General features: G+C 42.1%; 1 protein-coding gene across 1 annotated transcript; it reads left to right on the forward strand.

The window, feature by feature from the left end:
• The first annotated feature begins 2,883 nt into the window (after positions 1-2,883).
• On the forward strand, positions 2,884-10,756 carry SMLR1 (small leucine rich protein 1). The gene is given in 3 exon segments (XM_032158961.2): positions 2,884-2,981; positions 2,983-3,119; positions 10,671-10,756. Coding segments are annotated over 3 exon segments (321 nt in total).
• The last annotated feature ends 1,245 nt before the right edge of the window (positions 10,757-12,001 follow it).

Below are 12,001 nucleotides of genomic sequence, written 5' to 3' on the forward strand. Positions count from 1 at the left end.
GACTTGGCCTCTCCATATTTCTACCAGGCTCCGATCGAACACTTCTACACCACTTCCAACTTAAGACTGCAAAATGACATATCTTCCCCCATCCACACCTGCTGCCCAGCATGTGTTGAGGTCTCGGTTTGTAGCACCACCATCTCTGCAGCTAACCATTGCACAGAGGATGACAGCATGGGCACTGGATTTGAGTCCTAACTGTCGCTTATCAGATTTGTTTCTTGGGCAAGTCATTTACCTTCTCTTTGCTTTGCTTCTTCATCTTTATGAGTCTGTTCTACATAAGATTACTGTGAGTATTAAATAAGATTATAAACATAAACTGTTGTATATCCTGCCTGACAAATAGTAAGTGTTCAAAGATTACTTTGTGGTAATCTTTGAGTTGCGTGTGTCAGGGCTGTTTGTTTCATTTCTGCAGCTTTCTTGTCCCCTTCTCTCTCCCTCTGCCATCTCTAATCCCAAACTCATTATATCTTGCTACCGTGAGACAGCCTATTCTGATCTCTTCTCGTCAGTCCCTTCTTTAAAGTCCTACCTAAGTGCCCACTGAGCTCTGGTCAGATCATGCACTTCCATGATCAAAGACCTTTAATTGGTCGCCTTTGTTCAAATAGCATGGGACAAAACAGGACATTCAAGAGTCTATAAGCTCCGACACCACCCTACTCTTCCAGCCTCAATTCATAAGACACTCTCTGGCCTGAACCCCACATCATCCAGCTACTCTCAATTATTCTGCCCTATCCTCCTTAAACCCTAGCTAGCGCTCCTGTCATGTGTTTGAGGAGGGCATTCTTCAGCTATCCACCTTCCAGGCTCAGCTCAAATATCCCTCTTTCTTTTTTTCTTAGCCAGGTCTCATTCTGTCACCCAGGTTGAAGTGCAGTGGCACGATCATGGCTCACTGCAGCCTTGACCTCCCCAGACTCAAGCAATCCTCCCACCTCAGCCTCCTGAGTAGCTGGGACTACAGGTGTATGCCATGGCACTTGGCTAATTTTTGTGTCTTTTGTAGAGACAGGATTTCACCATGTTTCCCAGGCTGGTCTCAAACTCCTGAGCTCAAGCGATCCACCCGCCTCAGCCTCCCAAAGTGCTGAGATTACAGGCATGAGCCACTGTGCCCAGCCCAATTCCATGGCTGGAATTAATCAGTCTCTCTTCAGTGCTTCCACTATACTTTGTTTATATGTTGTTCTGGAAGCTAACATTATTGTCATTTATTTTCCTGTTCCCCTAACTTACCTTTGTTTAGGCATTCAATGAAGGCTTGCTGAATGGAAACGAAACAGGAAGAAAGAATATGACAAACAGTCTGCTAACAGCTGCCTGACGTCTCCCTGGTAATGTCACTTGCTCACAGAGGTTCTTTGAAGATTGACACTTTACAGATTAGCATCCTGTTCAAACTGAAAGAGCACCAGAGAAACATCTCAATGGAAGGCATGCAAGTATAATAGCAATAACACCATTCATGGGTTTGCAGAGTGGGAGAAGAGAAACACGTAAGTGAGTAAATGAATGCTGACTTAAACTCAGGTATTCCGAAGGGTTCCTTCTGAAATTAAGATCTCTCTTCTGAAAGAGAAGTTGCTAACTCTTCACTGATCAGGAATGCAGGCATGTACCCTGGGTCACGTCATGGGCCACTCCGCCATGGACACTGTGGCCATTCTCTGTTTGTCTATCCCCTAATTTTGTAAATTAGGGTGCAAATTTACAGCTGGGACTAAGACTGCATGACCATGCAAAGTCCCTGATGCAAGAATGTGGGGGGCACTGACAGCGGCTTGTCCTTGATAGACTCCTCCAGCCACCACTAAAGGGTGCCAGGGACAGGGTTAGAACGTGACAGAAGGAATGAGCCCAAGAAGGTGGCTGCCAGTTTTCTCCTCCCCACATTCTTCCAAATTCTCCAGGGCATCTTTTGAATATGACTCTTTTAGTCAGTTTTCATTTTTAGACCGATATTTTTGGAAAATTTCCACTAAAGCAGTCAATGACAACTCAACATAGTCAACAAGTCAATGTCAACTTTGACACTGGTCCATTGATTGCCCTTTCTTTTCCCAGAAACTTTGGAGTTACCACACAACCCATACCACTATCAATTAGAGGCCACCTTCTAACTGCGAATGGTGGGCCACAGGAAAGGCTCAGTAGAGCAGAGTATGACCTCATGCAGCCAGCAAGGACGAATGCACCTCGGGAAGGAGATGGGGTCACGTCATGGGCCACTCCGCCATGGACACTGTGGCCATTCTCTGTTTGTCTATTCCCACTTGTAAAGGCCAGGGGCCATGATTTACTCTTCTTTGCATACTCAGCATCTAGTTCAGAGGTTGGGTTCTAGTAGAATTAAATGTTTGTCAAATAAATGAATAAACCAATGGACTTCTCAGAGAAGTATTCTGAGTGGGATATACGAGGAAGAATTTCTACATGTGAGAAAACCCTTGTTTCTCTTTCCTTGGTATTAATTGTATCAACTATGTATAAAGGAAAATTCACTTTTTTCTAGACATAAGTACTTAGGTACAGTGGCATAACTATTAAGAAATTTTTAACTGTAAAATTTAGGAAATACAGGGAAAACTCTTCTATGTCTGAGAATACATAGAAAGAATATATATAACAACGAGTTTTGCTTGGTCAGGTAATTTTCATTCCAAATAAACCTATCACAAAAAAACTCAGCTTCCCAGGGTCATCCCCACCCCTGTCAGATACATACTTATATCTGAAAGAGCTTGGAAGATGGACCTTTCAATTCCTCTACAATTAGTAGCTGAGTTACAGAGTAACCTGCCAGCAATCCTATCAGCATTCATCAGACTATTTAAATAGAGCAAAGTCCACAAAAAGTTCCACTGAGACATGCTGAGCAAAGGCCAGAGCCCCAGAAGAAAACAAGTACAGACTCAGAGGAAAGCTACCCTGGTCCTGAGTGTGACTCCCATGGTCCCCCTGGGGTCTGTGGTTGGCAATGAGCTCTGTGCTGTCAGCTTTCATGAGGGAGCTCCCTGGCTGGTTCCTGTTCTCTGGGGTCTTCCTCCCCGTGACTTTGCTGCTGCTCCTCCTCATCGCCTACTTCAGGATCAAACTGATTGAGGGTAAGTGTGAGGCCACACAAGGAAGAACTTGGGCATCCTTTCCCACAGCTCATCTTGAAATATACTGATGCACCATCAGTGTTTTCTGGCCAGGAGAAACATATATATATATATATATTTTGTAGGTACTTCTCAATCAGTGTTCTCTCAAGTTCCTTGATCAATTTGGCCAAGTTTGATCCTTTCCACTGTGTGGATCTTGTGCTGAGATGTGAAGGCCTGCTGTAGGGGGCCCTCACCTGTAGCACCTCACAGACATACTGTGAATCAGCAATTTTGACATATGGTTGCTTGTCTCTCTCTCTCAAGGCAATAGAGTCACATACGTGAAAACATTGTTCATGGTCTGCCTTCTTTACATGAAAGATGTGTTTATGTGGCCATGTGCGTGCATGTCCATGCGTGTGTATGCACCTATGTGTGTGCACACACACAACTTTCTCATCCACTGTACTTCTGGTCAAGGAATGTTCCAAACATTCTGCTGTCACAGTCTTTGTAAAGGTAAAGCCCTGATAGATAAATACTGGACCTTGGTGTAAATGTTCCATGGGATTATAGTCTTAAGGTGGAAAAAGCAAAACCAAACCAAATAACTCAGGAAGCTTAAGGTGATTTGGAATGGACATTTGGGTCTTGGATTGACACTGTTTATTCTGCTATAACTAAAATTAATGAAACTGGGCTTTAACTAGATAGACTATGTGTTAATACTGTGCCAAGTACACATGACATTAATATCATCAAGGTTAATAACTATTTTAGCAAAATCAACAAAGACCAGTCATATTTCTTAATTTGGATAGTGTCATATTAAAACAAATTTGAAAACCCCTCCTCTTTGAACATCTGTTTATATAATAACATACATGAAGGCATTTCTTGGACTTGCCAAGCTTTTGTGGAAATCTTAAATCACTAATGCTATAATATATAACCTAACAGAAGTACAATGAGGGATATTTGTTCCTAAGATGAGATTTAGAACATAAATAAATCCTAGGAGACATAGAGAGTACGTCATGGAATCAAGTTTTTCATCATAACTTACTCAAATATCCCCTTAGCCTTTCATTTTTCGTGTGTCTCATTTTTATGAACAGCCCTTTTGTTGAGTGGTCAAGCCATATTCTGCCTCACTCTATAATATTTATGTGATAAATCCTTTTCTTTGTTAAATCAGTTTATCCTCCACTGCCCTAAGACCAGTCTGTTGGATGCTCTTGTCACCCAGCCATTCATTACCACTGAACCCCAGAAGTAGCCTCCAAAAAGGAAGAGAAAATAAGAAATCCCCAAGATCCTAACCATGGCTTCCCTTCAGTGTCTTCCAAGTCGAAACATTTTTCACAGTTGTTGCAAAGATTCCCATCAGTAACACTCACTGCATCTCAGCCTCCCATTGACATTGAACGTCCCAGGGACAATAAAAGGATGCTGATGTCACCATCGGGGACTTGGAGACTTCCTGTAGTTTCCAAGTTTCATCTCTGGCTGGATGAAATTTTCAATATTTCAAGAACTGCATCAAGTACAGGTCTAGATAGCCTCATGGATATCAAGATCCCTTATTGGCCTCTACTTCCCAGTTATTATAGGCCGGTTAATTCAGTGGGACATCTGGTATTTGGGATAGACTCTGCAAAAAGAGGGTGAATCTGTTTTATAGTTTTACTCATTCCTGGAAAAACTTCTGTAATATGTAACATGTAAATGGGTTTATGATATTTTATTTAGATAATTCTGAGGTATAAATGTATCAATCACATTCCTTTAGAATGCCCTGGAAAAGTCAACGTGCAGGGTATGGCCTGGCATCACAGGGGCTGATGCAGGGGAAATGCAGTCCAAGTGCCAGCCCCAGAGGAAGTGCTCCATGTGTGTACATCTCTGTGATGATTGCACGGTGATGCCCTCCTATCTTCAGCACTTCCCTGCCCGTGCAAGTTATCTAGAGATCAAGTCTTAGATAAAAGTTACTACCTTAAGTTTGTAACTCAATACAATTGAAACTGCTTCTGAAGGATTTGAGTGAAGGGAACAGACGCTCCCAATAACCTCGTTTCTTCACATTTCTTCCCCCTTTCTTTATTCCAAATTCTGACATGCTACTGAGCTTTTCTTGACTTCTAGACTTGCCCACAACTGTAAGTCTGTCTCTTCCATCTCAGAGCCTTTATTTTTGTAGCGTAGAATCTAACCCAAGGGAAAGTGGCATGTCAGCCTCACACGATGAGGGTGCATGCTCACTGGGTAGAGTCGTTACACCAACTTTAAAACTTACTCCAGGAGGCCGGGCGCGGTGGCTCACGCTTGTAATCCCAGCACTTTGGGAGGCCGAGGCGGGCGGATCACGAGGTCAGGAGATCGAGACCACAGTGAAACCCTGTCTCTACTAAAAATACAAAAAATTAGCCGGGCGTGGTGGCGGGTGCCTGTAGTCCCAGCTACTCGGAGAGGCTGAGGCAGGAGAATGGCGTGAACCCGGGATGCGGAGCTTGCAGTGAGCCGAGATCGCGCCACTGCACTCCAGCCTGGGCGACAGAGCAAGACTCTGTCTCAAAAAAAAAAAAAAAAAAAAAAAAACAACAAAACTTACTCCAAATGTATGTCATATTCTGGATAGCGATAATTCTCATTCATTTATTCAACAAATATTTGTCAGTCTATCATATACCAGGGACTGTCCCAGATACTGGGACAGATTTTTACTATGGGTTTTGAAGACTAAGAGAAAATAATCCCAGTTCTAGAAAACCACAGAAGGCATCTGGCAAAATCAGCGGAAGTTAGAGGAGGTGTTGCAAATCTGTATGTTTCTGACTCTGGCCTCATTAAATGTCTGATCAAAGAGCTATAATAATAACCTGGACTTTTCCCTCAGTGTCAGGGCTGAGCACTTCACCAGAGGCAGGATCCTCTACAGTGAAGGGGCACCCCCAGCCAGGTTATAAGCCTCCATTTTCTGTGGTTTTTCCCCATTGTCTCCTACTTGGGCTTGCTCTAATTGAAGTGTGCCTGGAGCTTCCAGGCTGCAGGTAGGAATTACAGGAAGAGTGAGTGAGGAGGCAGAAGGAGCTATTTATCATGGCAGAACAAAAATGTGTGCATCAGTTACTTAACGCAATGGGGGTCCTATCTGAAATTTATCGTTGGAAAGAATACTAATGACTAGAAACACTACTACTGCCAACCGTCTGGAAGATGCTTAGTGAGGATGTCAAAGGCGTTTAAACCAGAGCAACTCCATCTTGAATAGGGGCCAGGTAAAATGAGGCTGAGACCTACTGGGCTGCATTCCCAGACAGTTGAGGCATTCCAAGTCACAGGATGAGACAGGAGGTCAGCACAAGATACAGGTCATAAAGACCTTGCTGATAAAATAGGTTGCAGAAAGAAGGCACCCAAAACCCACCCACCAAAACCAAGATGGTGATGAGAGTGACCTCTGGTCGTCCTTACTGCTACACTCCCACCAGCACGACAGTTTATAAATGCCCTGGCAACGTCAGGAAGTTACCCTACATGGCCTAAAAAGGGGTGGCATAAATAATCCCCCCGTGTTTAGCATATAATCAAGAACTAACCATAAAAATGGGCAACCAGCAGCCCTCGGGGCTGCTCTGCCTATGGAGTAGCCATTCTTTTATTCCTTTACTTTCTTAATAAACTTGCTTTCACTTTACGAACTCGCCCTCAATTCTTTCTTGTGCAAGATCCAAGAACTCTCTCTTGGGGTCTGGATCCGGACTCCTTTCCTGTAAGAAGGACAGCATAGCTGAGTGGATCAAAGTAGTCCTCCCTGATGGCAGTTTTTGTTCTGTTGAGACTGAGCCCAAAGCAAACTAGGTGAGAAAAGTGGGGGCCCTGGATGGTGTCCTTGACAGATTCCTGGTCAGGGTAGCAGCTGATGGGCAAGCTGCACTATACATTCCCTCCAGAAGTTTATATTCAAACCATCTTTTGGTTGTATGTCCCTCCTCTCCCACATGGAATCAGTGCATCTATTTTTTTTTGGAGTAATTCTTGATTATATTTTCGAGTGTTAGCAGTCAACTATAGACTATGGATATTTTCGTTTTTATGTTGATCTGGTCCCTTTAATTCCAAATATGTCTTTCTCCTAAGAAGAAAAACCACCCAAACTCTAAGAACATGTAGCTTTGAAAAAATTATAGTTCTTTCTGGCACCATTTTCCTAAGGGTAAGTAGTACCGTCTTCTCTCCAGTTTGAGGGCAAATGAGATCACTGGACTCGAAATAAAATATCACCAGTTTGTATCTCCATTTCGCAGCATCCACTTAAAAAACTGTCAACAGATGGTCAAATGTCATGTCGTTAATCTTCCAACCAGGATTATGGCAAATGTAATCATTTCTATTTTATTCCTGTAAAGAGAGAGACATTGATAGATTAACTGGCATGTTCGCAGAACCCCAGAGTCCTGCATTCTAAAACAGAAAACCAGCTTGCCTGTCTCATACAGCTGGGTCTGTCAGACAAGAGAGCCATTTTAAGATGCGATGGAAAGCATGTGGAGGTATTGTAATCACTCAACATTAATCCCCACACTTCAAGCCTTAGGAGGTAATGGTGCATGTAAATTTAATTAGTATGTAGAGAACATCAATTTTCTCGCAAAGGAAGAAAGAAAATTCTCTAACATCCTGCACTCTTCAATTTGTGTCGATTTCCTTGAGGAGCAGCTCTTGGGGTGGAAGTGTGTGTCTCGAACTTCCCATAGCCAAACCCTGCATCAGCCACTGTCATGGACATTTTGCATCTTCTAGGTTGGAAGTTTTCATTATCTTATTTCCCCAAGTCCTGAGATTCCCAAACCTCTACTTCCAGGCCACCCCACCCACAAAACACCATCACCCTGATCAGGAACAAATTGTTGTCTAAAATGACAAACATGGCCAAAAATAGTCATTATTTAATTAAATTTTAAAACGTGTCTACTGAAATGCCTAAATGTTTTTGCACAGAGTTGGACCCAAAAAGAAAGTCAGGTAGTTGACCAGGTCTTGGCCTTCAGCAACGTACATCCTAAAACAAATAACTAAAGTACTGATAATATACAGGTTGGCTAGGCATCTTTCACTGAACTTCATACTCACTCTACTCAACCTCTTGAAGCTTCGGCCTCCTGGTCTGTAAAATAGAAATAACAGCAGGACATACTATAGGACTGGTATGGTGATTAAGCGAGGTAGTACATATAAGGTTCTTAACAGTGCCTGTTCTGAACAACTGTTAGTCATTATTGTACCTGCTGGCTTGAGAATTCTAAGAAGGCATTGTTTGTGTCATTATAGCATTACAGTAGCTATTATTAAAATAGTCTTGGGATAATTAAGTACATTGCCCAAGGTTACCTACCCAGAAAGTGGTAGAAAGAGGATTCGAACCTTGGCTGGCTCCAGAGATAGCCCCTCTTCACCGACGCACCACCTCTGGAGTATCGAGTCCTCAGTAGGGGTTCTATCTGTTGAGTCCTTTTGGTCCAGGCAGATAAACTTACCAACAATTGTGGGACAGTTTTAAACAAGGCAAAAGTTTTACAAAATCTTTGAAGAATTTGATCAATCTCTTAATATAACAGGGGTCATAATAATTATTGATGGTGGTGATTCCTCCACATAAAGATCTGCCTGAGTCAGATCACATTTCTTTACCTGTGATCTAACAGGGCACACTGCATTGCTTGCAGGATTTTCCACAACCACGACCATGGGTGTTTTCAAGGCCACCTGCCTATCGAATCTCTCTGCACACCCTCAATAGACCCAATGAAATGAAATGACAGCCAAATTGCAAGCTCTTTTAGGTGAGGGAGGAATTATTTTACTTCTCTCACTCTCCACATGGTGCCTAGCAAAGACACTTTATTCACTGGGTAGATGATTCACTGTAGATTGATGAGCTTCCTCTTGGCCTCTCCATTCTAGTTCTCTCTCCACTCTTAAGAGTTCACTTTTTTTCTGTCTCATTATGCAGGACACCCATTTTCAGCTCTACAATCTGTATCCTGGTCCCTCATTCAAAGCACCCTATTGTGCAGTTAGCCATTGGTAATTAAGAATAAAAGGGAATAAATTACTCATATTTCAGTGAGTTAAAAGTCTAAGCCATGGGCCATCTCCAAGGAATACCTTTGAAATAGCGATAATCTATGGAAAGTCAGTGTGACTCAGTAGCTGAAAGTGTGGTCTCTGAAGTCAGATTGCTTGGAATCAAATACTGAATTCATCAGTTTCTCTGATCTTGGGCAAATTACTTCATCATGATTTCTTTCTGCCCCAGTTTGCTCATCAGTAATTTAATAATAATGATGACTAGCTCATCATGTCAATCACAAGAATTGAATGAGAAAGATTGCAAAGGGCTTCACACAGCGCCTGCACAGAGCAAGTGCTCAATAAGTATTGGCTATTAAATCTTGAGGCCCATGTAGTCAGGCACTTGTCACTCTCCGAGGCATATGCACCCTCCCTGACTAACATGATAAGTATTTGTGGAGGCCTGGTCAGGGAAAGTGCATGTGTCCTGGGGTACATGGCATACAATGTATCAAGCAAGGGATAAATTGCATGGGCTTTATGTGGGAGCCTAAGAGACCATTTTCAGGTTCAAGCCTATAAACATGTTTATTATCTCCCATGAGATTATAAGTTCCTGGTCTCTGGCTTGATTAATTATACTTCTGAAAACAAAACTTTTGAGGGTGAAAGCAGGATCAGTTGTGTATCCTGGTTTCAGGAAGAGAGCTGTGTCTTCTGATGTACAAGGAAGATCCCAACGAATATGTGTCAGGATCTCAAGAGGGATCTCAGGGCTAAAAATCAAATCTAGTTATGGCCAGAAACATAACAGTTGAAGCTAAGGAGCAGATACAAGTACACAGATGGCACACAATAAAAGCCAAAGGGAAGAGAATGATGGGGGCAGGCAGAGAGAGGGGTTGTGTCAAATGCTACTGAGGAAGAAAACTGCGGATTGGAAAATGCCACTAGATTCAGTAATTCGTTGTCATGGTGAGTTTTAATATTTTAGTAGAGTAGCTTCAGCTGAAATTATATATTAAGGGGTTAAGGAATGAGCAGGTTGCAAAAAGTTGAAATAGAATCATCAGTAAAACATACCAAAAGGTAAAAGGGAGAAAACTAATTTGACTTGTCTAAAGACTGTAAGTGCCCAAACACATTTTTGGGAGAGATGAGCAGGGGCAGACACTGTGACTTGCTGTGGGAGTTTCAACTTAATCAACAAAATCTAAATATACCTAGCATGTAGCAATTCTCATTACAGTGGTAGTCTGTTTGCTCTAACCAGGGCCATTCTTTAGAAAGAAGCCTTTACATTTCCACTGGATGTGGTTGAGGAGAGAAGGATCAATCCTGTTAATAGGACCTGCTTGGAAGACCTGGACTTCTGTGACTTGCCAAGGCCACCAGTGTCAGATATGCTGGCCAATAGCCCTTATGAACTCTAAATGACCAATGGCACTCAGATGTTTCCAAATTATTAACTAATATTTTTCCTTTCAGTTAACGAAGAACTGTCCCAGACTTGTGATCGCCAACATAATCCCAAGGATGGTTCTTCCCTGTACCAGAGAATGAAATGGACGTGACATTGGGGACTTTCCAATAACTAAAGCACAATGAGTTTCTACTGGTCAGCAAGCAACGGTCAACAGTTCAGCTAATAAAGTAGGTTGATAAACTAGAACCATAGCAAAATAGAAAGAGTACTAAGATACTCATTCTGAACCATATTGAAAAGTGGCAGCTATTATCCAAGGGGACTTCTCAGAGACTCAGTAAAACAGCAGCTCTTGAAAAGTACCAAGAATGGATTTCCTGGGTATATACACTGGACACATTGTAACTTTTTAACTTTTACTGTGACTGTGTCTGCTCTAAAGGGCATATTTAAAAAATAAAATTCTGCAGCATCTTACTACATAATCCCATGGGAACCTATATTATTTTGATTTTAGAGGTGAAGAAACCTTGGTAGAGATCCAACGAATAGCAAAAGATGAATGCCTTGGAGAAAGCTCAGTAGATTCCGTATGCAAGAATATTTCCACTTGCTCTTCTTGCAGTTCAGCAACTCTTAAGTGACGCTGTTCAGGTATCATTTTTGGACCTGACTTTGCTTCTCTCCTTTTCCTGATTGCTTTCACAAATCATTATTGTCACAAACATGCACAAAGCAAGTGGAGTATCCCCACACTAGGTATGGATCACCCACAAATGTAGCTTTCAGCACGATGCGACCTGGGAATGTTGGCAATTTGGTAATGGGAAGAGGAAAGGACAGAATGTTCACGTAATTCCTGAGGAGAATACAAGTCTTTGCCTGTAATACCAAAATACAGGGAGCTATATCTAACTATGCGGATAAGTCAACATTTCACTACAATTCTTCTCTTTCAGTGGGAGCCCCAAAGAGACAACATAGGTAATTGAAAAGAAACTTAATTCTAGGGGTAGTTAAACTAGATTATGGTTACTGTTGTGCTCCCCACATTCTTCCAGTTAACATAAGTCAAAGATGTTCAATGCATTCTAAGTGTAAGACTTGGTTACATTCCAATCTTTGTGCAGGACACTAACAGGCTGAGTGATCCACTTTATAAAACATAATGAATGTGGCCACCTGTAAGAAATGCACCTGTTTCAGTAGTGACTCACAGTCATACAAAAGGTTGTGTGGATGACCTAAAGCAAAAATATACCACCAGTGCTGGATTTTTACTGCTTCTTCCCCTCAGCCCCACTCTAAAATTCTTGATACCCATTCCGTGAGTAGTTTCTACTTGCACTTCTTGCATCATATAAAACTTATTGCTAGAATAAAGACACTCATT

This window comes from Hylobates moloch, unplaced genomic scaffold (assembly GCF_009828535.3).
Source record: "Hylobates moloch isolate HMO894 unplaced genomic scaffold, HMol_V3 SCAFFOLD_2, whole genome shotgun sequence".
NCBI classification, from domain to species: domain Eukaryota; kingdom Metazoa; phylum Chordata; class Mammalia; order Primates; family Hylobatidae; genus Hylobates; species Hylobates moloch.